Here is a 27,959-nt window from a genome sequence, read left to right as displayed (position 1 = left end):
GTGATTCCCCGTGCCCTGCTTCCTGTCTAAATGGAGACGCCCTTCTTCTCCTGTCGTCTGATTTCTATATGCATAAGTAAAGCAGTGGCTCACCTGCACTTTTTTGAGGGGGACCGGGTTTATGGGATTGAAACACTTCTTAAAGTGGAATAACTCTGGGCCCTGAACCACGGAGGTGCCTCGGAGAACGCTGGTGGAGGACTCTCGCTGGCATGTTGAGCCTCCTTCCATGTGCCCACCGTGGGAACGTAAGTGATCTCACTGAGCCTGGTGGCTTCGGGCGCTCTTTCTATAAGGAGCCCCATAGAATTTTCCAGTGAACTCAGGACAAACCGGGATTTGTTCGGTTGTGTTTTCTGCCGCAGGGATTCAGAGCAAGCCCCCGGCATATTCGAAGGCGAGCGGCAGCGGCCGCGGCCGCCCGCCTGGAGGAAGCCAAGACTGTGGTGGAAGCTCACCATCTGAGTGAGCAAGACAGCTCAGCGAGGAAGCGGAGAATCAAGAAAAACAGCCGCGTCCAGCCGGAATTCTACCACTCCGTCCAAGGCGCTGCGACCAGAAGGCCTGTAAGTAGAGAACCGTCTTTTATAAGAATGTTATCTACACTGTCACATGGTGTGGTCAGCCTCTTAGTTTAAAAAACAAATCATCAGATTAACGTTGAATAACTAGGTTTTCCTCTTGTTATGCCAAGTGAGGGTGTACTCACCTGTGTCCCAGCAAGGAATGTGGTTGCACGGGTTTCACAGACGGTGTTGGGGCACAGAGCTGTCACAGAGGCCAGAGTCAGTCACTGGCGGACATCGATTTAAAAACCGGTGAGGCCTGAGCCTCATTGGAGCCAGGTCTAGACTGAGGACGGGCCAGCCAGCTGAGGTACAGTAAGGAGAGATCAGAGTTCGTGCGAGGGGGTGTGTTTGTGACTGCAAAGCCAGTGTCAGGATGGGTGAAGCAGGGGGGGAAGATGGACCTGGTGTCCGGGGTGGTAGCTGAACCCCTCCAGGAGGGTTTTGGGCCAGTAAGGCCTGTGCTGCCCTCGGCAGCTGCCAGAGAGACTCTGTAAGGTGCTGGGCTGCTCAGGTGTGGCCTTTGGGTTGCCCTTTTTTCATCCAGATACCCAGTGTCTGTAGCCACAGTGCTGCCTCACCTGGCATTCAGCTGGACGCTGGTCTCCACCTCTTGCTCACCTGCAAGCACATTGCTCTGTGTGCGCGCAGATTCTTTTTCTTAGTTGAGGTTTTTACACGTGGACTTTTTACCAACGCTGTGACAGTTAGGGATTTTGGCTTAGAAAATGCCCCTTTCAAGCTTTTAAAAAACTATTTCATAACTGCAGTAATTTTGAATTGCTTTAACATTCGCTCCTGTACTGTAGGGAACCTGTTTCTGTCGTTCCTCATGCCAACCTAGGGGAGCCAAGGTTGACTTCATAATAAGTCTTTGTAAGTCATTCAAGCTGAACTGCCCTTGTGGGGGTAAATGTGTGGCAGGCACATGGGGACGTTGCTAGAAAGCCAGGAGAATGTCTGACTCAGTGACCGGCCAAGGGCAATGGCAAGAAAAGGTCCTGTTTAACTTTAACCAATTGTAAATTAAGTACACACAGGGGTGGCAAAAGTAGGCTTACAGTGTGAGTGTGTGAGACACAGTTTATTCCTGTATTATTATTTATCAATTATTGTATGATTTTCCATGCAAACAATTATTTATCTACTTTTGCCCACTCCTGCATTTAGCGATGAGTGTTCTTTTCATAATTTAATACAACAAAGGCTTAGTAGTATTTGGTACCTATGTGGAGCAATATGAAATAGGAAAATGTATTCATTTAACAAACTTTTTTATACAGGAAATAAGGGAAGTACATATATTAATAGCTAATAGTTATTGAGGGCTTACTTTGTAATAGGAATTATTCTATGTGACTCACTTAACAACCCTGTGAGGTACATGTTGTTATTATTCCCATTTTGTGGATGATGAAACTGAGGCACAGAGAAGGTAAATAACTTGTTTACTTAGTTCTTAGGGAGCAAAGTCTAGGGTTTGGATCTAGGCAGCCTGCCTCCAGAGCCCAAGCATTTACCTCTGCAATCTGGTCTAGGAACTCACAGCTGAGTGAATGGAAAGACATGTAAACAAGTAAACACAATGCATGTCTGTGTTATGAAAATGCTGTTGTAGAGCTATGCACAAGGCACTATGGGAGCATCTTAGAGGGCCAGAAATATTCACCGAGAAGCAGACGCCTGAGATGAGCCCTGGAGACAAGAAGTTTATCAGGTGGAAAGTGGAGGTGGGAATCTCTGATGAAAGAACATGTACAAAAGCACAGAGGCCTGAAGAGAATGGCATACTCAGGGACCAGCGCAGGTGGTGCTGGCAGATGAGACTGGATGGGTCAGGCAGGGCCAGGTCAGTAAGGGTGTATACATTATGCTAAATAGTTGGGTTTATTGTCTGTGATGGGGGATCCGCTGAAGGTAGGGAATAGGCACACTGGTTCTGTTGCTCAGAATCTAGCTAATTCTTTGCTCCTTGTAATCTTTCCACGAGGATCAGAATGGAGACGTGTTTACCATCACAGTTTGAGAACCCTCAGCTACCATTATTCTCTCATGAGCACTGTACATAACTGCCTTAGGTAGTGCGGTGTATTCCTGATGCCTCTGGACTTTGAACTTGCTGTCTACATTGTCCTTGAATGCCACGCCTCACTCTTTGTTTTCCTGGTGAATTTCAGTTCACCTCGTAAGATTGGCTTATGCTCATGTGACTGTTCAGAAAAGTCTTTTTGGATCCTTCCTATCAGAGTGAAGTGCCTTTTGTTTTGATCCGTGGCACTTTGTACAGATCTCCAACATAGCAGTTATTCAAGTGAAAAGGGCAGGCTGTGTAGTAAGACAGACATGGGTTCAAATCCTGCTCTGTGCATGTGGCAGGAAATAATTGGCACACTGAGAGAATTTAACTGAAGAGAGTTTAATGAAAGGACTGTTTACAGAGGTGCAGGCAGGGTTAAGCTGCTTCACCAACCTTCATGTAGACCCTGCCTACCACTCCTGATCCGAAGGCCATGGTCTTAACTAGATCCTGGTAAGGGGAGCTGAGCCGTGGAAGAACCCTCCCCCAGGAGTTGTGGCTGAGAAGTGCAGCCACGGCCAGAACCTGATGAGGCAGGAAGGGAGCAGGCGCAGTGAGTCTACAGCTGGTGCTTTTCGGTCACCCAACCTGATTGGAGGCCAGAGGGCAGAGGGGTTTGGGTGACACACAGTATAGAGGTCAGCATCCCAAGGACAGAGTGAGGCAGAGATGGGCAGAGACTCTGAGATGGGAAAGGGGCAGTGGAGGATAAAAATCACATGTGGTAATCTTTGCCAAATTGTCCAACTCTTTGAGACTCAGTTCTTACTGTAAAGCGAAACAATAGCTACCTCTTTAAGTTGTGAGGATGAACTGAGCTGACATGGAAATAGATGGCACAGTGACCTGCTTAGAATAAACTCTCAATAAATGGTAATTCCTTCCTATCTGTTCCTCCCCTAGACCTGGACTTCTTTGGGGGCCATATCATGTGATTTAGGGTATCTCATCTGGATGCATTTATTGAGTAAATGAATGAATGATATTATTCATGACATGTACTTATGCTCTATAGAAACTCAGAGAATGGAGAGGTGATTTTTTTTTTAATACACCATAGGATGATCAGGGAATAACTACTTCTGGGAAGAGACTGCATTGAGTTGGGCTTTAAAATCTGGGTAGGAATTGGATAGGTAGCAGATGTTACGTCTGGGAAGTGGAGTAAGCAAAGTACTGAGAACCATTTGGCTGGAGGTGAGGATTTATAGAAGAGAAGTACAGGGTAGAGCTGCAAAAAGAAATTGGGGCCAGGATACATTCCATACAACCATTGCATTTAAACTCATTTTCTGTGCTTCATGGAGACACTGGGAGAAGTGAGTAGCATGATCAAAGCAAGGTTTTAGGAGGATTAAACGTGAGCAGAGTGAGTTGAAGGGGAGCAGGACAGGGGCCTGCGAAGCAACTACTGCAGAGTGTGGGTGTGAGGTGTTAGGACTTGAACTTGGGCCTAACCCGTGACATTCTCTGTGGGTGTCTGGTGGTCACTGCTGATGGGGAATCTGAGGACAGCCTTCACCCTCTCTTCCTCAGGAGCAATTGGAAAGGGGGACAGTAGAGGGCAGGAAATAACAGTGGAGGTTACGCTGTTGCTTGAAGCGATAGAAAGATCCTGGGGAGTGTTCTCTGGGGCAGGTAAAGCTCATGTCCCCCATCTTCCTGCATCTCCTAGGGGGTCATCCTGGAGACTGGCTATCACCAAACTTGGTAGTGAGGAGGCTGTTGGCTCCTTGTCTCACATGATTCCTGCTCAGCCTTCTGGAACCTTATGGCTCGTGCTGACATGTCCTTATTTTTGTGAGCTGAGGCCTTGTGTCCTCTTCTGGGTAGGTGTTGTCAGCAGTGCCTGCTAGAGCCACCCTATTTAACATGTGCCTGAAGCCTGAGCCTTTTCTAACATGCACATTTGGAGAAAATCAGTGTTACCACACATGGCCGTGAAGGCAACTCTGACGGTGGCTTGGAGTGGAAATAAATCCGCTGTGCTGACTCAGGATTACTTGAATGACTTTATATGAAGAACTCCAGGCATTCCCAGGGGCAATCTGAGGGAGAAACAGGCCCCTGCGTGGGAGAGACGGGAACAGATGTAGCTGGGAAGGAGATGAGTCAGAGATCGTGACAGTGCAGTTTCAGCCACTTTCAGGAGGACTGTCCTCTTTGTGAGATGGGCCACGTGCCACGCGGAAGGCATTCCACTCCAGCATCTTGGCTGCTGTAACCAAATTACCTATTCTGAATTCATAATTTATACTCAAATGTGCCTATAAGAATTTATAATGGAGATCACTAATGTAAACTTCATAATATGCATGCTTTTTATTTTGCTCCTCTGGAATGTTTCTAAAGATGAGTTAGTTAAAAATTTATCCTGATTTTCTCTTAGGAAATGCATATGTCTTGGGATTTATGCTATACATTAAGACGCTGGAACACTTAGGAATTTTCTACCACCTTGAAGCAGAAGAGATAATTAGATTCAGCCTCCATTGGTTCTTTAGTATGTTGGCATTACAAAGAACTATTTTGTGTGTGTCTGAATCCTAGAGTTTTTAAACATCCTCCGCATCCTATTAAGAGCTCTCCCTTTACTGTACTGCATGCTTACTCTGTTGCTAACACATGGACCTTGTTCTCTGTGTACTTCCCTGTGTTTTTCTCATTTAATCTTCCCAGCAATTCTCTGGGATCGGTGCTCGCTTTTCAGAGGACACTTGTCAAGGTCACATAGCTGGTAGATGATGGGACTAGGATTTAGACCCAAGCACGCTGACTGAAGCAGTTGGGGAATGGAAATCCAAACCATCACACTTATGGTGCTAGATGTTTATTCCAATCAATTCTCCTAAGCATTAAGCTCTGAGTCTGTTTTCCTACCTGCATAAATGGCAGATATAGATGAGATCTTTGTGTCTTTCAACTATTACATCATTAAAAACCTATTTTCAAATAGTATTAAAAACCATAGATAAACCCCAAACCTTTTTGCCATGCATTTTATTGATCTTCTATTTCTGTGGCAGAGCACTTAGGAAGTAGCAAGTCTTTCTACCCTATTGCTCACTCAGGCAAACCTGTTCCTGTATAACAACTCTCAGGCCTGAGAGGAATTTATGTGTTTGGTATGGGGGTGGAGTAAGGGGAAATAAAAACTTTAGAGTACTTGAAAATAATCAGGCACACCGTCTCTATTCCTGTTACGTTGTACTGATTACAATTTTTAAAAAAATATATATTTTATCGATTTTTTTACAGGGAGGAAGGGAGAGGGATAGAGAATTAGAAACACCGATGAGAGAGAAACATCTATCAGCTGCCTCCTGCACACTCCCCACTTGGTATGTGCCCGCAACCAAGGTACATGCCCTTGACCGGAATCGAACCTGGGACCTTTCAGTCCTCAGGCCGAGGCTCTATCCACTGAGCCAAACCGGTTAGGGCTGATTACAGTTTTTTTGCACACTGCAACAGCATCCTGTACGCTTTCTCATGACTTAGAATTTCAGACTTTCTCACGGAGGTGAAAGAATATGTGATTGACAATTGCTAACACTCCCACATCATTGCCCAGGCTGTAGCTTGCTCCCTCTGCTGGCAAAACCTTGGCCCAAGAGCTTCTGTCTTCTCACGCTGGGGCTCCCACCACCACAAGTAAATGAATGATTGAACCTGAGAATTTTGAGTCAGGAGTTGGAGGACAGACAGACTTAGCACAGATGATTGGTGGTCCTATTCTCTGAAATGGTGGACACTGAGGAAGAAACAGGTTTGGGGGGCTGGAAATCAAATTTTCAATTTGAATATGTACAGTTTGACATATCTATTAGATATCCTAGTGTCTGGATTTCATGGAAGACATAGTCTGGGTTGGGAGTCATTTGCACACTGATATTATCAAATCCATGACACGGGATGGGATGATCAGGAAGTGAATATTGAGAGAGAAAAGAAGAAAGTTGGGAACTGAGCCTCGGATTCTCCAGTGTTGAGAGGTTGGGAAGAGGACTGAGGTTCCCTTATAACTTCCAACTGTTCCCTCAGCAATGCAGCTGCCTTCAGCAGAGATGGGTCCAGGCCTTTTGACTTTCATTTAAGGATATTCATCTTAGGCCAAGAAAAGACAACTCTGGTCGAAACTACAGAAAGTAGCAGAAAATGATTTTCTAACATAATGATTTCGCTTTCCTGTTCTTTTTACTCCTAAACCACTTCCTTGGCCTCACCCTTCTTTTCCTTCTCTTTTTGGATTTTGCTTTTGAGTTTTGGGAAATTTCCCCACTTTTCTGATTGCAGCTCAGATCATTATAGGCTGCGAGATATTTTGGAATATTGCATAGTTTTTATTTTTTAAAATTAATAGTAACGGGATTTCAGGTCATTTTTGTACTTGGAAGCCTGCAGTGTAGGATAGACTAACTACACATTCTTGATTTTGTTGAAATACAGTAGGATGTTTCTCTGTTCCTTTCCTGCTTAGATTATTAAAAGGCCTTCCCCTTCCCTTTCCTTTTCAAACATGTAGGACCAGGCAGCTTTATTTGAAAAACCTCAGGATACTTCCCTTTCTATGGAAGGTTTGACTATACAGCTCATACCTTATTTTGACTTAATTAATCATCAAATACAGAACTCCTAAAGGAAATGTTTGTTTCCTTTTCATCTTTGGAATTCTTGGCCATGAATTGAATTAATAAAGTCAAATTTCTTTTGCTAACTGCCCCAAAAGGATTTATTGAATTGTGTTCATTCAACTTACTGGGTCTTTGCTACACACATTGCTATGCCTCCCTTAGTGAACCTTTTTTAAAAAAAATATGTTTTTATTGTGTGTGTTTTTTTAGAGAAAGAAGAAAGGAGAAAGATAGAGATAGAAACATTGATGAGAGAGAAACACATCGATTGGCTGCCTCCTGCATGCCCCCTATTGGGGATTGAGTCCCCAACCTGGTCATGTGCCCCAACTGGGAATTGAACCCATGACCTCTTGGTTCTTTCCTGGGTAGACGCTCAGCTGCTGAGCCACAATGGTCAGGCTCCCTTATTAAATCTTACAAAAGATTTCATTTATTATAAACTAGAGGCCTGGTGCATGAAATTCATGCACGGATAGGACCCTAGGCCTAGCTGGTGATCAGGGCCGATTGAGGCCTTCCAGCTGCCAGCCAGGGCCTTCCTTTGTTCTGTGTCGCCCCCTGGTGGTCTGAGCACATCATAGCAAGTGATGGAACTCCCAGTCTTCCAGTTAAACTCCCGAGGGGACACTTTGCATATTAGCCTTTTATATATATAGATTTGGTATCAATATATATACAGAAACTTGCAAGGTAGGTGGACTATATTAAATGAGCAGTGCTAATATAGAGTTAGTTTCTCAAACAGTTTATGAAACCAAGATTAACTTGGTAAAGGGATTCAGGGGTTCTGCTTGGAGAAATATAAGCACATCTTTCTAGCTCCTGAACCTCTTCAAAGTCAGCATTTTGACTGCTTGTTATTCATTTTGTCTTTCTTGTAATCAGGGTCCCCCCTTAAATTCTTTAAACTCCAAGCAATGAAACTTAAATAAAACTTTTAGAGAGACACTTAAAATTCATGGACAACAGAGGATGAAAGAACTGAAAAGAAAGGCCCTTCAAAGGTGTTCGGGTTTATTACTTTGCCTCTCACCAGAACAGTCTTTAAATTGTTCCAGGAGGATGGATATAAATTCTTTTATTTTTTATTTTTATTTTAAAATATATTTTATTGATCCCTCATAGAGAGGAAGGGAGAGGGATAGAGAGTTAGAAACATCGATCAGCTGCCTCCTGCACACTCCCCACTGGGGATGTGCCCGCAACCAAGGTACATGCCCTTGACTGGAATCAAACCTGGGACCCTTCAGTCCGCAGGCTGACGCTCTATCCACTGAGCCAAACTGGTTAGGGCTAAATTCTTTTATTTTAAAGGACACAGGCATAGTTTCCCTTGGAATTCTGGTTGACCTTTAACAGCTGTCTTTGCCTCAGATGACTTCTTGATCTTTGCCCTAAATCCCATGGGTTTCAATTTACGACCATTTCCTGTTGTATTTATTATCTGTGAAGAGGATAAAGTTTAGCTCCTCTGCTACTGTGTTACCATCAGTCCTTATGAAATCAAAATGTTGAAGTTTGAGGGAATCTTAGAGTTTATCTGATTCAACGTTCTCCTAATGCTAGTCTTTATTGCTTGAGTACCTTTAGTGATCTCCCATTGTTAGCCCTAGCTGGTTTGACTCAGTGGATGGAGCATCAGCCTGCGGACTGAAGGGTCCTGGGTTCGATTCCAGGTCAGGGCACACATCTGGGTTGCGGGCTCGATCCCTAGTAAGGGGGCGTGCAGGAGGCAGCCAATCAGTGATTCCCTCTCATCATTGATGTTTCTTTCTTTCTTTTTTTTTTTCAAATCTTCACCCGAGGATATTTTTCCATTGATTTTTAGAGAGAGTGGAAGAGAGAGGGAAAGACAGAAAGAAACATCGGTATGAGAGAAACACATCAATTGGTTTTTGTTGCCTCCTGCATGTGCCCCAACCAGGGCCTGGGCCGAGGAGTAGCCTGCAATCAAGATATGTGCCCTTGACCAGAATCAAACCCGGGACCCTACGGTTCATAGGCCAATGCTCTATCTACTGAGCCAAACCGGCTAGGTCCACCATTGATATCTCTCTCTCTCTCTCTTCCTCTTCCTCTCTGAAATCATTAAAAATATATTTAAAAAATCTCCCATTGCTAGATGTCTCTCATTATTAGTAAGTTAATTGTACTTGAGAATAAAAAAGCTTTTTCTTCACTAGGCTCATACTTCCATTTCTCTGGACCTTTTCTCCTACATCTAATTCTCCATTTTTCCAAACATCACCTTTGTGGCACTCCTCTACGGCAAGGATCTGTCTGATTTCTCAATAGTGCCTCTTTTGTTGTTGTTGTGACATAATGAAGTGAGATTTAAGAAAACCAAACTATGAAAACTGAACATATCCAAACAGCATTCAGTTTGTGTGACGGGAGTGGAGATGACAGGGGTGCTTCAGGAAAATTACTGCTGTGTAGTAGCACTTTGTAGTTAAGTAGAACTTCGTATTTTTAAAAGTGTGCTCATATTCATGATCTCATTTAATCTGCACAACCAACTTGTGCATTGGGGAGGGTATATATTATTAATCCAATTTGACAAAACTGTATCTCAGTTAGTAAGGGACTGACCCAAGGTCATAAGTCTAGATGGAAGCAGACATCCATCACCCTTGCAATCTATTTGGGAGATCTCTTACTCAGATGACACCTGGGGAAGTGGGTGAGAGATTTCAGGGACAAGAATGGAGATTCCAGTAGCCTGGAGGAAGTATTCATTCTTCTCAACCTGACTCATTCCCAGGGAGTAGCTATATATCTTTGAGAGCTGCTCACAGCCTGCCTTATCTAGACTGGCCACCCTAGAGTATTCATGTATTGGCAAGTCCACTTTAGCCTAACCCTATTAAGTGCATGCTGCTCAATTATCAAATGTAAAGTGGGTTATGAACTCTGATGCTGGGGAATGTCACTGACTTATCACCATTGACACCCCCTGCCCCCACTACATACCAATTGCATCACTAGGATGGATGCAGATCAGATACCTAATTTGATCTGGTGTTAAAATTAGGTTTAAATACTCTTGTGCAGTATTACTGGGAATGTAAAATCATGTAGCTGTTATGGAAACCAGTATGTCACTTCCTCAAAAAATAAAAATGGATTTACCACAAGATCCAACAATCCCATCTCTGGATGTATACCCAAAGGAACTGAAAGCAGGGTCTCAAAGAGATATTTGTATACCTATTTTCATAGTAGCATTATTCACATTAGCCAAAAGGTAGAGGAAACCCAAGTGTCCATTGATGGATGAATGAATAAACCAAGTCTGATATACACATATGGTGGAATATTATTCAACCTTAAAAAGGAAGGAAATTCTGACATGTGCTACAATATGGATGGACCTTGAGGACATTATACTAAACTAGAGGCCCGGTGCGCGGATTCGTCCTGGGCACAGATTCGTCCAGGGCGTGTCGACCTGTCTCGCCCAGTCCCTATCAGCCGAACCCCCGCAGCAAGCTAACCTACTGGTCGGAGCGTCTGCCCCCTGGTGGTCAGTGTGCACCATAGTGACTGGTCAAACTGACAGTCAGACACTTAGCATATTAGGCTTTTATTATATAGGATGATATAAGCTAATCGCAAAAAAGGACAAATACTGTATGATTCTACTTCTGTGAGGTGCCTAGAGTAGCAAAATCATAGAAACAATACTAGAATGGTGGTTACCAAGGGCTGATGGGAGGAGGAAATGGGGAGTATAGAATTTTAGTTTTGTAAGATGAAAAGAGTTCTGGAAATTGTTTGTACAATGTACAGTGTAAATGTACTTAATACTACTGACCTGTACACTTAAAAAAAGGTTAAGATGGTAAATTTTATGTTCTGTATATTTTACCAAAATTAAAAAGAAATTAAGTTTTAACAACCACTGCAGCCACAGAGGCAGAAGAATAACAAGAAAGGTTCATAGAATAAGGACCCAAAATGATAAGAATATACTTTTAGTTATTTTAAGTAAAACTTTCATGAAGTATGAGAGGCACAACATAAACAAGAAGTAATTATGAGTAGCAAATGCTAAGAAAATAACTAAATTACTTGTACACAGAATGTGGGCATGACTGTTGGTTGAATGAATATCAGATGCCAAGACATGTTTCATATGAATGAGATGACAGTGGTATCATTATTCTTAAAAACGAGAAACTACTAGGAATGTAGACTCTTAGTTGAGGTCTTAAGCGCTATTGTATCTGTATATTGTATTTGCATATGAATCAAAACATTCTGGAATAAACAGTACTGATCTAAAACCATCTAAACTTGCATATTAATTGCAAAGACTGTATTATTTCAGGCCTTTATAGTAATGAAATAATAAGGTCCCTGGGATTTGCTTCAAAATAATCCAGGGGGGTGGAGGAGGAAATGTGGGTAGGAATATAGTCCAAACAACACTGACCAGGATTTGGTAATTTTTGAAGCTGGATGATGTGTGAATGGTAGTTCTTTATACCTTTCTATTGTTGTAAAAGCTTGAAATTGTCCTTAATAAAAGGTTTAAGACATTGAAAAAAAAAGAAACAGATTTTTGTTGAAATTTATGTCATCAACACTTTGCTTCATCAAGTCCCTTTTCTGGCTTTTGTTTTTCATAGATTGGTCTAATTTTTTGCTAATAATTTTCCAGATTTCAGATATTCACCATTAGAAGGTGTTTAGAAAGGCAGAAGGAAGGGGGCAATATTCCAATGGCTACCTTTGGATACTTTTAATTCCCTTTTAACAAAGGACTATTCGCTTATTTGTTAGCTTTTTACTTAGAACATTTTATAATACCATGCTGGTGCATTTAAAATTTAAAATGTAAACAAATAATGTAAAACAGACAAGGCTGATTTTTTTATTCTTTGTAGATTTGTTGATATGAAAATAGAATTATTATTGAAACAAAATTGACCCCAAGGGCAATATGCCATCACATTGCTTGACATTGTCTTGCTGAATCTGTTGATACCTAGTCTTACACTTCTTTTTTATTGTTGACAGTGTTATAGATGTCCCGCATTCCCACCTAGCCTTTGTTCCCCTCCACCCAGTCCCCTCCCCTCCCCAGGCCTTCACCACACTGCTGTCTGTGTCCATGAACTACACATATATGCATATATGTTCTTTGGTTAGCCTCTAAGTAGAATTCTTATATTCCGCCAGTACTTTTCCCCCTCAGCACATTACACTTTTATCTTCGCACAGAGCTCATGAAATTTTGATGATGACTGAAATGCAAGCTATTGAATACTTGCCTAATTGATCTGAGCTCATCTTTAATATTGACATCACATTCCATTATGTAACTCGATTCAAGAGATGGTTTTTCAGAGGTAGGCTGTTTCTTTCATTTTGCTGCTCATACTTCAACTTTTCTGTTGCTAAATAGGGGGATGAGATGATGATTGCACATTTCTACCTCTGTTTAAAGCTTATTTAAGAAGACTTGAGACTATCATTAGTTAGGGTGCTTTGAAATTATCTGTGAATTTTATTTATATATTAGCCCTATTAGAAATGGGCAGCAATAATTGAGAACGAATTATAGTTTTTAGCTGCTTTGCCAAATGGAAAAAACATTGCTCTGTTTACCTTCACTAAAATTGGACAACTAGGCACGGGTCTTTAAGAAACAATAGGATTTTTACAGGATATGTGCTCTCATGCTAGTAATTTTTATAACTTGCAGCTGCAGAAAAATACTTATTTTTAAATAGCAAGCATAAGTGTTGGAAATGAGCTCCTTTCTCTCAGCTGTCAGGGTAACCATTTCCCTTGAACTGTGATTGCAATCAGTTGTGACATATCACTTTCAGCCTTTTCTCCTTCTGCATTCCAAGAAGATTGAGCATTATTGAGCATAAACCTTTTTCCCAAGAGTTCAGAACGGCCAAAATTGTACATTGAACCTGAGCATATACCTTAAAGTGGAGTTCCATGTGCTTACTGAGCTCTTTGGAATTATAAAGTTGTTTGTTTTGTCTCTGTGAAACAGAAGAAGATTAGCCTCCCATTTTAATAAAGTGTGAACTAGAGTTAGTTAGACTTAATTTCTTCCACTGAAGACAAATTTTAGGTATTTATGATTTTCACCAATAAAGAAAAACCACTTTCATTAAATATCTGACTATTTTCAGGCTTAAAAGTCTGAGTATGGTTGCAGAATGTTAGAATTCTAAAAACCTAAATATAAAAATAAACTGTTGGTTCGACAGTGGGAGGTGAAGTTGATGAATCACTTTGATATCAAGCATTGTTTGATTCTTTTGTCAGTTACTTAGTGTATGCTTTATTTTCTTAGTTATTTTCACTGCTTCTTTTCATTTCCCTAGGTATAGGTAATTTTGAGGAAGAGAATATTTTATATTGCTAGGCATTAAGAAGTATTACATTAGTTGATATTTTAAAATACCTTTTATGCTAAATGTGGAGCCAGATAAACTGAAAAACAAAACAGAAATATACTGAAATTGACCAAAGTCATTCTTCATTGCAGTTCTGTCACTTATTCTGATTTTAATAATGAGAAGAATTGTGTCACCTTACAAGAAAGAGACTATGCTTTGTGTTCTAAACTTTAACCCTAGGGAATTGTGGCATTTCAATAAATTTTTAATAATGACTCTCTGGTCTACTTTTTTTTTTTTTTAAATAGTTACTGCTTAGCTCTCATGGAGTAAGAGAAGTTGTAAGTGGAGAAATCCATGGAGAAAAGGAAAATTATAGGCTCAGTTATTGTGGCCAATTGCCAAGTTAGATTGTACTTTAGCTCCAGAAGTACCTTTCTTGATACTTTTTTGAATGTTATCTATTCATCATGGAAACAGAAATTAAAAGGTTTTTTTTTTTTTTGTTAATCCTCACCTCGGGATATTCTTTCGATAGATTTTTAGATAGAGTGGAAGGGAGGAGGAGAGACAGAGAGAGAGAAAAACATCAACATGAGAGAGACACATGGATTGGTTGCCTCCCGCAGGTGCCCCAACCCTGGCGGGGGACTGAGTCAGCAACGGAGGTACGTGCCCTTGACCAGAATGGAACTGTGACCCTTCAGTCCTCAGGCCAGTGCTGTAACCACTGAGAAAAACCAGCTAGGGCAAAACGTTTTTTATATTATATAAGAGCACCTGGGTTAGTAATGTGCTGGTCCTAGTTTAATTTTGCTTGAGCTAAGACTTAAACTTTTCAGCAAACATTAATGGTGGGAGAGTGTATTCTGGTGCCATACAGCCTTTGTAAGTGTACATTCGGTCTTTGGCACTTACTAGCTCAGGGCCTTTGGCACAGTGAGTTATTCAGCTTCACTATGGCTCAGATTCCTCAATTGTAGAGTGTGCATCATTACTTTATAATGTTATTGTGAAGATTCATCTTTTTATAGTGCTCAAAACTGTATTTGGCACAGAGTGAGTGCTATACCTGTTTACTATTATTATTTAACAATCTATGTGCAGGATAGGGTTCTAGATGTACTGAAAAGATCTTAGGGATTTTGCCGTCTTGTGGAAGTGAACAAGCAGATGGTTACAATGTAGGGTGATAGAGGTACTCTAAGGGAATAATAGAGTCACTTATCTCAAAGTAGGAAGTTCAGAGAAGGCTTGCTGAAAGAAGTGGTTGCTGGGCTGAGTATTGAAGGACTAAAAAGAAATGGGGGAAAGCCTTCCAAGCAGAAAGAGTAGGATGTCCTAAAGGAGGAGGAGGAGGGGGAGAGAGAGAGAGAAAGAGAGAGAGGGAGAGAGAGAGAGATCCGTCCTTTTGGGGAAATAGAAAGAGTTCCTAAGGAACCTGGCTTCCTAAGGAACCTGGCATAGAATATGAGGCTGGTGATAAGTAAGGTCACCAAGTGCTCTGTTTTCTATGCCAAAGAGTTTGGACTTTCATCCCTTGGCATTAGGGGCCCCTGAAGAACCACGGATAAGGGGGGGTTGGGATGAGAATTTGAGTTTAGAAAGATTAGTGTTGTGCCAGTGTAGCAACTGGATTGAAAGAGTACAGGTTAGAGTACAGAGACTAATGCTATGGTCCAAGCAAGAAATGAATAGGCCTGAATTAAGATAGTAATAATGTAGGGGAAAAGAGAGGAATTAATTTGAGAACTATAAAGGATTAGAATAAACATAGCTTGGTAACAAATAATATGTGGGATAAGGAAAAAGGGAGAAATATATATATTTTAAAATTATTTTTTTTAATTTAAATTCTTTGTTCTTTAAAGTATTATGTATGTCTCCTTTATCCCCCATTGACCTCTCCCTGGTTATCCCCACCCCCCAGCACATGGCCTCACCCCCCTATTGTCTGTGTTCATTGGTTATGCTCATGTGCATGTATACAAGTCCTTTGGTTGATCTCTTACCGCCCTCACCCCCCCTTCCCTCTGAGGTTTGAAGATCTGATCGATACTTCTATGTCTCTGAATCTATTTTTGTTCATCAATTCATGTTGTTTATTATATCCCATAAATGAGTGAGTTCATGTGATATTTACCTTTCTCCGACTGGCTTATTTCACTTAGCATAATGTTCTCCAAGTCCATCCATGCTCTTTCGAATGGTAAGAGTTCTTTCTTTTTTATAGCAGCATAATATTCCATTGTGTAGATGTTCCACAGTCATTTTTAAATATATATATTTTTTGTTTCTAGTTTTACTTAATCTAGACAATTTTAGAGTCTGTCACTAAATGGGAACACAGCAAGATGAGAGGAACAGGGTGTGGTGTAGGGGAAGGGGAGGATATGTTGGTATTTGTATGTATTGATTTTGAAGTGCCTGTGAGACATCCAAGGAGTGATGTCTAGAAAGCAGTTGGATATTAGAATACAGAATTCACTGGAAGAGACAAAGTTGGCGAAATAGTTTTGGTAGTCAGCAGCACATAGAATGTTGTTAAAGCGATGAGAGTGAATGAAACTAGTCAGGGAGAGCCTCTAGCATGAGAAAGGAAGATGAGATCCTAGAAAATAGGCTGAGATTCCAGAAAATAATGTATGAGTGTTAAATGGTGGGAGAGAAAGCCATCAGAATCAGAAGCAATCAGAGAGGAAAACCAGGGCAGAATGGTGTCACAGAAGCAAGAGAAGAGGAATTCCAAGAAAGGAGTGGTAATGATATATAATATTGCCAAGAAATCAAGAAGGGTGAATTTTGCTCTGAATTTTAAGTAACAAAAAGGAAATTGATATTTTGGGAAGAGGAAAGGATAGATGTAGAATGTTGGGTAGAAACCATATTTCAGTGGGTTGAAGAGTACATAGGATTTTTTTTATTTCAAGACGGCAAATAAAAACTTTTCAATTTCTGACTCTTCTCGCAAAAGTACTCCAAAACCAACAAGAGAATAAGAAACTAAAAGACAAAGTCAATCTTTGAAGAAAGTGAGAGAATTTGTCATCAGGAACCACAATACATGAAGTTTGTCATCAGGAACCACAACACATGAAGAGGAAAACAAGTGGAGAAAGGTAAATGACCTATCCAAGAGGAGGAAGTGTTTACAGAGACTAACCATTGCCCACTCCCCAGCACCCCAGACATGGTCAGGAATAGGCATCACCAGGCTGTGTTGCAGGCAGAAATGAGATGAGGACTGAAAACAGGAATTGTTTTTAAAAGCCGTCATAAGGAGCATTTGACCAGGCACCTTCAGTACTCAGTCAGACATCTTCTTCCTAAGGCATACTTTCCCTGGCTTTATTTGAGAATGTTCCAGTCAGACTGCCTTGTCTTTGTCTTCTGTCCCCACCCAGGTACATGGCCTTCAAGGGGCTCTGTATTGGTGCTTTGCTTCTCCATCTCTCTTGCTTTTGAGGCGTTTCCTTATTTTCCTGCCAACGCATGGATGCATTAAAATACACACACACACACACACACGTGTTGTTATTTTATCCAGCATTTTTAGATATTGTAGTAGGAAGGCTTGTTAGGATGTCAAATATGCAATATAGCTGAGAAGCCCTGGTCTTGTTTTTGTAAGATTAAAGAGGTTCCCCAAACTGGTTCTTCTCAGATCAGAGCTGCATGTGCTCCTAGGACCCTTGAGAGTTAACAATTCTGCACATCATTGTCACAATACACTCCCGCCTTCCCCCAACCAGGGAACCAAGACATGACTTCTAATTCTCCTTTGTATATAATTTTATTTCTATGTAGGGCTGTGCAGTAGTGCATTGAGCCAACTGTTTCTTATCTCTTAGTCTTAAAGCAAATGACACAGCGCCTTCGTTTCCTGCAGATGGTAGGACTCATGCTCACGCAGGGCATTGACAAGTACTCTAGTGACGCACTTATTTCAAGTCTCATACTTCAGTACTTATTTGTTACTTCAGATAAGCCAAGTCAGTTTTCTGATTGCACAATGTTTTGTTATAACTTGGAGTTGAACATAAAACTTCAAATAGAGAAAATATCGATGCATTATTTTTATGACAAATAATCTAGATAAATTATAAAATAGCTTTGGGAGAGGGAAGGGGATGTAGTTTGTTTATTTATTTATTATTGATTTATTAGAGAGAAAGGAAGGGAAAGGGAGAGAGAGAAACATCAATGGCAGAGCAAAACACTGATTGGCTGCTTCCTGCACACCCCCTGCTGGGGATCGAGCCCGAAACCTGGGCATGTGGCCTGACCAGGAATCGAACCAGCAACCTTTTGATGCAAAGATGGATGATGCCAAACCAACTGAGCCACATCAGATAGGGTGGGATGTAGTTTTTAAAAACAACTGGTTGTAATGTGCCCTAAAGCTTAAACTTGTATCTAGAAATTCTTTAAACTTCATGATAAACTTTATTCTAATTCACTTAATAAGAGTAGAATTTCTATAATTTATAGTCTGTGATTATACACAAATCAGTTTCTTTGACTCAAAATCAGAGCAAAGGTCACTTGTATACATTCACCCCCTTTTGGTACAGATATTTTAGAGCACAATTAGGCAGTGTCTTTCAATTATAAAAAACAAGTTATTTTATGTATTAGTTTTAAGAGTTATTTTAATATTTTATTTTAATAGTTATTTTATCTGCTAATTTCCAATAAATTAAAAAGACGTTATTTTATTTATTAATTTTTACTTTTTGGTTTTGGGAATCAACAACTCTAAAAAATGTTATATTCCAACACACATCTTTTTTTTTTTTTCTAGCGGGGCAATGAGGAGAATAGGAGATATTTTCTGTTTTCTTTCTTACATGATATCTCTAATTCCTTAGCGTTTAAACTTAGTCCAGGATAAACATATAAACAGGCATTGCGTAAGTTGTAAGGCAAAACATTAAAGATGCTGGAATTTGGGCATTAAAAAGGCTTTAGAGATGATGGATGGACTCGTTTACAATTTAGGAATCTCAAAAATTATGCAGCCTGGGCTGTCACTTTGATGAAACAAAGTGACCCACACAAGTGACCTGAGATTCCACACATCATAACCCTTTACTTCCAGAGTCCCAGCTGCCAACACCCCCTCCTAGTTGAACACACTCGCTACTGTGTTGTATGCTTCCCTCTTTCTACGCCATGTTTAGCAAAGCATTTTCATTTTTTATATAAATTAAAAAATATTTATGTTTTGTAAAATGAACTGACCCCTCCCATGTTTAAAGTTAATTTAGGAAACCCAAACATATTACATTAAATCTATTACAGAATAGATTTTGGAATTTATGGGACTATTAAGCAGGCAGCATAGATTTCTTAAGTTTATTTCTATAACATGTGTAATCACCATGACTCCAGACAAATTTGTCTGTTTATTAGAGAAAAGAATCAGGAAGTCTGAGATGTAGACGGTTCAGGATACCAGGGAAGTGAAAAAAAGCCTCTTCTGAGCCCAGAATGCTGCTTTTTATAAACAAAGGACTATCATTTCCTGTTTCTTAATCCTATTAAAACTCCGTTGAAACTTCGGCAGCTCTCTGTGGCTCTAGAGATAACCATAAAAAAGTAAAACCATACAAGAAAAGACGTTCTAAAGACACATATTTCACGTCCACAGCATTTTTATTGTTGCTAACTAATGATAATAATAATGGTAGCTGGTATTTCTTAAGCACTTCCTGTGAGCCAGGCAGTGTGCTAGGCAATGGGCATTAGCTCACTTAATTCTAACAGCTACCCTAGGAAGTAGATTTCCTTTATAGATTAGAAAACCAAAGCTCAGAAAGGTTAAGTAGCTTGTCCACAGGCAAGAAGCTAATAAGGAGTGAAGGTGGGCTACGAAACAGGGATCTGCCAGACCCCAGGGCCACGTCCGTTCTGTTGTCTCCCCAGTTAGCTTGCTGAGAACAGTTTCATTTCTGGTGTATGGTCAGGCAAGTTTTACTGCGGCTTGTGAAACCAGGTTAATGCTTAAAACCTCTTTTTCCAAGACAAGCTTCAGGACAATATGACAGGCAGTGACTGGGGTGAAGGAGAAGCAGAAGGAACGAATATTTATTGAAGGAGATTGGTATTTGCGGAGTACTGACTGTGTGTTAGGCAGTGCAGATTCATGTTTCCATTCCACAAACACTGAGTGCCTGTGGTGGGTTTGTCCCTGTGTTAGGAACGGGGGCTACAACTCTGAGCAAAACAGAGTCCCTGCACTCCCAGACCTGGTTATTCAGGGGAAGACAGACAGCACACAGATTAACATGTAAATATATATCATGTCACCCTAGACAGTTTGGCTCAGTGGATAGAGCATCGACCTGCAGACTGAAGGGTCCCAGGTTCGATTCTGGTCAAGGACACATGCCCAGGTTGTAGGCTGGGTCCCCAGTAGGGGGTGTGCAGGAGAGAGCCAATCAATGATTCTCTCTTATTGTTGATGTTTCTATCTCTCTCTCCCTCTCCCATCCTCTCTGAAATCAATAAAAAAATAAAAAGAAAATAAATATGTAACATGTCAGGTGGGGTAAGTGCTTTGGAGAAAATTGAATCAGGTGAAGGGGTATAGAATGATGGTGTGGGTGTTAGGTCTGATTGAATAATTGAATGGACACACACCTACCCGGGAACTGACCTTTAGATCGCTTCCCAACAGACATTCCCTGTTGCTTAACACTTGCTAAGACCACATTCCACTTGCTAAGACCATTGTCTTCCCCCTCAGGTCCCTCCCAGAGAATTCTCTGCCCAGAAAAAGCCCGTCTAGAGTCCTTTAAAGTCTCTGACTCCCAGTCCCTGGATCCCGGCATCATTTGGGGGCTCAGCCCATCTGGTATCCAGATGACCTAATAAATTCATAATTCTTTACCCCCTTTGGCCTCGTGTGTTCCTCCTTTGGCGACCCTAACAGTGGGGATAATAGTACATAAGGTTGTTTGGGAAGAACTTTATTTAAAAAGGTGACATTTGAGCCTGGCCGGCGTGGCTCAGTGGTTGAGCATCAACCTATGAACCAGGAGGTCAAGGTTTGATTTCTGGTTCAGGCACATGCTCACGTTGTGGGCTCAATCCCCAGTGTGGGGTGTGCAGGAAGCAGCCAATTAATGATTCTCTCTCATCATTGATGTTTCCATCTCTCTCTCCCTCTCCCTTCCTTTCTGAAATCTATCTATATATATATATATATTTTAAAGGTGACATTTGAGCAGACATCGAAAGACGGCTTATGAGGCCTTGTGGGCCATGGTGCAGGCTTAGGATTTTACCCTGAGTGAAGTGGGAATCTCCTTGAGCATTTTTGAGCACAGGCATGATATACTCTGCCTTGTTCTTTTAAAGACTCAATCTAGCTTCTGTGTGGAGAATAGACCGTTGAGGGACAAGGAGAACATGTGACTGAGAATAAGAAGTCACTGTCATGTGTTCAATACCTACTATGCATTTTGTGTAGACACTTCTAATCGTTTCAGGAATCCAACTGAATTAAGTTAGCCCTGCACACATGATAGGTCTAAAAAGCTCCTAGAGGCTTAGAAATTTGCCTAATGACCCGCAACTATGACTGTAGGAACTTGCTATCAGATTGACAGTTTGGGTACAGCTCTTCAAAATGACAGCTGCCATTTAGGGTGCCCTCACGTAGGCCAGATCTGGTTCTAAGTGGAGGATTACACCAGTGGGATTCCCCTGTAACTAGTGGGAGTGGGGTTCTTGGGGCCCCACGGGAGGATAAGATGTGGCAAAAGGCTTTATTTTCATGGAGTTCCATTCCTTGGGTTGTAGAGTCCCAGGCCCCTTAACCCAGCCCTGAACAAGGTGCAGCTGGGGCTTTAGTAGAGCTAAAAGCAAAGCCAGTGTCCAGAGCTTCCCTTCCATGGTGGAGTTGAGTCCGGCAGAGCTTCAGGCTAGATTCAGTCCATCAGACCATGGTGTGGGCCCCACATGGCTGTGGGCCACGTGGGTGAACACAGGGGAGCTGCCTCCTGCAACAGGAGTCAGGCAGGAGCAGAGAGACAGAGAGAGAGAGACTCCTTTGTTCAGGAGCTTAAATGTCAAATCTCCACATGCTTGCAGTGGCCATGCCTAGTGTGGCCACTGACTCAGTCACCCAGACCTTATTGGGCATGTGTCTGTTGTCCAGTCCCTTCCCCCTGCGATTTGCGGGGAACAGACCTGGAGAGTGTTCACTGCAGCCTCCTGGCAAAGCTGTATAAATGGCATGCCTATACTCTCTAGTCGCCCCTTTGCTCCTTTCCTGTTATTAATAACGAGGTTATTACAATGGTATCACCTTGAATATATCACTCTTATATAACAGCTCTGAGAGGTAGGTATTATTTCCACAAGGAATCCAAGGTTCATGGAAGTTGTAACTTAATGACTTGCAACAAGGCCCCATAGCTAGTAAGTGGCAGAACTGGGAATCGAAGCCTGATCTGTGGACCTCCCACTTAATTATGGTGTAAGACAAAGAATTTACAACATCGTGAACAATTTGACTCTTCCTCCTCTTTCTGCCTTTTCCTCCCTTGGCTTTGATTGCTTCCAGGTGATCCATACCATCCTTTTTGGAAGAAATTGCCTGACAAGTTACTAATAGTTTAGGATGCCTTTGTAGATTTTATTATCCCTCCTATAAGTATGTGTATTTCACAGGCTTATCAAAGGGAGAGGAACACCGAAAGTGACTCCCTAATATTTGGTAGGGTCTTCTGACTCTATCAGATCCCATGAAAGAGTGTGTTCTCCCTGGAGAATCAGGAAGGCAGGGGAGGAGACAAGGCCATCTGTCTTCATAATCAACAGAGTGGTGGTGAGGAGCTGTACTCCAAGCGTGTCAAACTCAAAGGCTAACACGGGCCAAATAAACGAGGCATGCGGCCCGTGGGTCAGGAGTTCGACATGCTTGCTGTACTCTGAACTAGGGAAATAAGAGGAGAGGATCGTCACAGTCAAATTACAAGCATGTACCCTGGGCAGTATTTCTCTTGAGCAGCAGCATGAGTTAGGGCCAGCCTTGTTTCTGTTTGTACAGAGACTCATTGGCTCCTTGAATCTCTGATAGTCTGAACTGGCTCTAGGAAAATTGTGAGGGAGACGTTTATCATGCTTTGCCTCTACAAACCTCTTTCCATTACACTATATAGTGTATGAATTACAGCAGTTGTTTCTACTTCCTTGACATGTAAAACCTCACTGCTCCCTCTTCCTGTTTTCAAAATATTTCTTCGGGATGCAGTCTGATGGCCTTATTCACACTGAGGTATAAATGACTGATGTCACTTACTACTTTATATCTATTAGAAGCTTGAAAAGAAATAAAAAACTTTAAGCCAAAAGAATGAATCTTTATTACTGGAATTTTAGGCATCTGTGTACAGGTGATGTGAAGGGGGCTGAACATTTTTTTCAAGTCCTCAAAATGATATACTTTTTGGTAATATAACTATATATTCCCTGATATTTTAAGTATTCACTGGTTTTCATTTTATCTTTTCAATGAAATGCTATAAAAATGTTTTGAGGATTGCCTGGTTGGTGTGGCTCAGTGGTTGAGCGTCAATCTACTAATATGAACCAGGAAGTTATGGTTCGATTCCCAGTCAGGGCACATGCCGGGGTTGTAGGCTTGATCCCCAGTAGGGAGCATGCAGAAGGCAGCCGATTGATGATTCTCTCTCATCATTGATGTTTCTCTTTCTTTTCTGAAATCAATAAAAGCATATTTTAAAAAATGTTTTGAGTATTATGTGCCTGACAGGCCTATTAGATGCTTTCCATACATTATGTCACTTTGATATTGTGTAACATCCTGTGAAGTAAGTACGATTATCCACATTTAGAATATGGGCAAATCAGAGGTGAAATAACTTGCTCATGGTAGTGCGGGTGCTGAGGAACGGAGCTGGAGGAAACACTGTGGCCTCTCGCTTAGCCTGAGAAAGTCCTGCATGGTCTTTCTTCCCATTACACTATATAGTGTATGAATGACAGCAGTTGTTTCTACTTCCCTGACATGTAGTAAAGGTGACTCCTAAAACTCTTAAAGTAATATTGTGCCCAGTTGTAATTGTCAGGGTTCTCCAGAGAAACAGAGCCAAGAAAACACACACACACACACACACACACACACACATTTACTTTAAGAATTTGGCTCATGTGATTGTGGGGCGCACAAATCCAAAATCTGTAGGGCAGGTCTGCAGGCTAGAAATTCAGGTAAGAGTTGATGTTCAATCTTGATTTCACTAGGCCTCAGGTTGGACATGCAGTTAGGGTTTTGCCTAAAACTGGGTGCCATAGCCCTGCCAAGTTGACACGTAAATTAACCATCAAAGTTATAAACAGTGATTTTCACTGAACAGATTTTTGAAGGTACCTGGCTTCTTTACCTGCTAGCTTTCCAGCTGGGTCCTGTGCTGTGGATGGATACAGACAGAGAACTGAGTCAGGAGGAAATGAAGCAGGTGCGAGGGAACAGCTATTGGTTTATTCCGTTTGTGTGTGTGTTTGTGTGTGGGTGTGTTTCTGATATAAGTCATCTTATTGTTTTCTGGATGTGGATATGCATTTTAAAAAATTCTTATTGTTTTATGTTGTTGGAGGAAGCTATCGGATTAGCTGGGAAAGCAGCAGTTGAGAAAGGGAGGAGAGAAAAACCCTTAAGCAATGTTTCAGTATCTAGAGTACAACTGGGAAAGTCAGGCATTTGGAATTCACATAAACCAAAAGTGTACAGTATGACTAAGGAGGAGGAGGGTGGGCTGCAAAGCCAGAGCACAGGATTATAATTGATAAGGGAGTCCTGCGGTGACAGAATGAATGAATTTGCTTTATAAGCCCAGTGGGAAGAGTTTACCTATTTTCTTTTACTTAAACAAATGTTTTATTTATTTTATGTTATTATTTACTAGAGGCCCGGTGCACAGATTTGTGCACATTGAAAGGAAATTAATTAGAAGGTGGCTGGCAGGGTGGGACTGAGTGAGAGGGGCCAGACATGCCCTGGAGCCAACCTCCCACGGTCCTTCCCTGGCCAGCCACACCTGGGGCAGTGCTGGGGCTCGAAGGGCGTCTGCAGAGTGAGCCGGGTCCCTCCGGCAGGTGGGGACCCTCCGGCAGGTGGGGTTCCTCAGCCTGGCCTGCGGGGATGTCAGACATCCCCCGAGGGGTCCTGGAGTGCGAGAGGGCACTCTGCAAAGTTGCTGTCACTCAGCAGCTCCTACATTGAGCATCTGCCCCCTGGTAGTCAGTGAGTGTCATACTCGGCCGGTTGCTTAGCCTTTTATATATATAGATTTACTAGAGGCCTGGTACACGAAATTCATGCATGGGTAGGTTCTCTAGGTCTGGGTGGCGATCAGGGCCGATTTGGGCCTTCTAGCTGCTGGCCAGGGCCTGCCTTCCCTGGCTGCTGGCTGCCAGCTGGGGCCTTCCTTCATTCCACGCCGCCCCCTGGTGGTCAGCGCCTGTCATAGCGAGCAATCAAACTCCCAGTCTCCCGATGGAACTCCTGAGGGAACACTTTGCATATTAGGCTTTTACATATATAGATTTATAAAGTGAAGTGTGGCAACTTCTTTTTTTAAAAAAAAATATTTTTATTGATTTCAGAGAAGAAGTGAGAGGGGGACAGAGATAGAAATATCAATGATGAGAGAGAATCATTGATTGGCTGCCTCCTGCACTCCTCCTACTGGAGATCGAGCCCTGACCAGGATTTGAAAGTAGATAAACAGTGGCAAATAAGCAAGTCCACACAGTGAGTTGTAATCTTAGTCTATAAACTCTGGTGTAAGATGCATCGCAACTTAGATTCTGACTCCCAGTCTCCCAGGCCTGGTGCTTCTCACTTCCTCCATCTCAAGAGTTCCATTAAGGTTCTGGGGTCTTATAAGAGCCAAAATGTCAGGAAATGGGAGGGAGCATTGGTGCCTTCAGGTTATGCAGACACATCCCCATGACTGCTCCATAGGGCCTTTCAGGCTGCTCTTACTCTCAGGACACAGGGATCTTTGGAAAGCACCTTGTATCTATGCCCCCCTAGACACACCAGGCACCCATCTCTCTCAGGTCTTCTGGGATTCACCAACTCCCCTGCTCCAGGACCCACAGATGCTCCCTCTCACCTGGTGGGTGGGGGGCCTTTGTAGGTTGGGAGAGTCTCGTTCTCCAGAGCCCTCTTCCCTTTTCTATATCCTTAGCCTCAACAGTGTTAGGTTTGTGGAAAATAAAAGGCAGGTATGCTTGCAGCCTATTTCTGCTTCCTGCCCTGACATGTAACTTTCCCTAGGGATAAAGCAAGGAAGGGACAGGGCTTGCTTTATCTGAGAGAGAGATCTACTACAAGGACACAATGAAGCGGGAGGTAGCTCTTACTATAGATGTAGGGGGCGTTGGGTCACATAATGTTGTGGATGGATCCAAGTGCTCTAAGACTGGCATGTGCAGCAGATCTTAGGGAAAACCCCAGTGTTAGTTAATGGCATTTGTAAATGCACTTGACATCTATTCCTCAGAGGGGAGGCTGCAATTGAACTGGTTGACACCATCCAGTAGGAAGCAGCCAGCTGGGCAGTTTTCCACCAAATCAACTCAGAGGCGGTGGACCTCCTTGCATCCAGGAACTGCTCCCTGGCGCCAATCAGTTATGGCTGTGGCTGCAAGGTTATTTCCACTTCACACACGTGGAACAAGCCCTGTTTTCCTCAGAAGGGGGCAATGGAAGCGCCAGCCACTTCAGGTTTCATGGACTTCGCTTCAATGCAATAATAAACACTGTTTTTAAAAATGAAAAAGTAATTCTTCCACTTGATTGAAGTAGTAATTGAAGTGAGAGAATTATATAAATGCTATTATCAAAAGCAATTTTCTGAAGTCTCATGAATGAAGACAAGTAATGAAAATGAAGGGATAAAGACACAATCCCGCTTATGTTTCAACAGGGAAGAGTTAAATGTAATTGCTTTTTTAAGGTAATGTGCTTATCTATAAGTTTTTGTTATTGTTGTCTCCAACAACGGGGACAATGGATTTAAAAGAAAAGAACAACTGAGGTTAAAAGCAAAAAAGAAAGAAAGAGGAATGTCTTGGAAGATACAAGGGTGTTTCCAAAAAATTGAAGATTCAATAACCAAGCCTGGGAAGGAGAGATATGGGAACTACACTGGCCTTGTCTCCCGAGAGCCACTAATAGTGTGACCTACTTCCAATAGCTTCTAGTCTCTGTGTTTCTGTTTGTTGTTTCATATTTCCTGGAGTGACAATCATATTAGTTCAACTGGAGTTAGTCATCTACCCTTGAGTCATACAAGTGTGAATAGGTAATACCACCTAATGCTGAAATTTACTTAATGCTTTCTACCTTTTGGGCATTGCTCTTAGCACTTTGCAAGTATTTTATTTATTCCCCCATAACAATCCTGTGTCTTACATTCTACTTATTATGTTTCCCATTTCTCAGATCAGAAAACCAAAGCCCAGAGAGGCCAAGCAGTTTTCCAAGATCATACAGCTTTTATCCAACATTTAATCTTTGGCATGACATGCACATATTTTCAACTTTATAACTAGGTAGAATAGATGGTAGTTGCGGTTTGGTCTCTGCAAACATCTTGTGTTTTTACCTTAGGGCCCACATGAGTGCTCATAGACATCTTCTTTCCAACAGAGGTCAGAGCCATCTCCCAGCTGTCTGAAGTCCTTGGCCGCAAAGCCTCCTCCGTGATCTAGATAAGAGCAGGAGAGACATGTGGGGAGCAGGGTTGACCACGGGTAGGGGCAGGAGCAAAAAAGAGCAGGAATGAACAGCAGTGGGGATGGGTGGGTGGTTCAGCTGGATACATGGAGAACATGAGCCAGTGTTTTCTGAGTCACACAGTTCAGTTTCATTTCCTGAGCATTTGAAATGTTAACCAGGGTCCTTGAGATAGAGCCAAATCCATGGAACAGATGGAGAGATCAGCACTTGGACATCTGTAGGAACATGGCATCACCTAATTCTGTTTGGCACTCATTTAACTGAGATCTTGGGGTAGCCTTCTTCTTTTTGTTTGGTTTTGTTCCTTTCCCTCTAGTTTTCTTCTCTTTATCTTTTAAACGACCCCCGCATCATCCCCACTACCACCTCCTTCCTTTACTCTCTGAAAGCAACATTATCGCCCATTCTTTAATTGATGCCAGAGCCCCAAACTCATTTGCCTACAGGGGCAGGTATCATAAATGAATGAAGTGGGCCAGGCAAGGACTGTGTCAGGCCAGAAAACATATGCCCTTTCTAATT

General features: G+C 42.0%; 1 protein-coding gene across 8 annotated transcripts in view; it reads left to right on the top strand.

Annotated features, from left to right (window-relative positions):
• The window catches only part of DST (dystonin), a 421,009-nt gene that overhangs the window by 51,880 nt on the left and 341,170 nt on the right, over positions 1 to 27,959 (top strand). For all 8 annotated transcript variants that reach the window (XR_002829777.1, XM_023755570.1, XM_023755569.1 and 5 more), the window contains exon 3: positions 366 to 566. Coding sequence is in view for 7 of the 8 variants with exons in the window: in XM_023755570.1 (XP_023611338.1) it covers positions 366 to 566 (201 nt within the window). In the remaining variant the exon portion in view is untranslated. The remainder of the gene's footprint in view (positions 1 to 365; positions 567 to 27,959) is intronic.

This window comes from Myotis lucifugus, unplaced genomic scaffold (assembly GCF_000147115.1).
Source record: "Myotis lucifugus unplaced genomic scaffold, Myoluc2.0 scaffold_80, whole genome shotgun sequence".
In the NCBI taxonomy this organism is placed as follows: domain Eukaryota; kingdom Metazoa; phylum Chordata; class Mammalia; order Chiroptera; family Vespertilionidae; genus Myotis; species Myotis lucifugus.
This window is presented reverse-complemented; position numbering and strand designations above follow the sequence as displayed.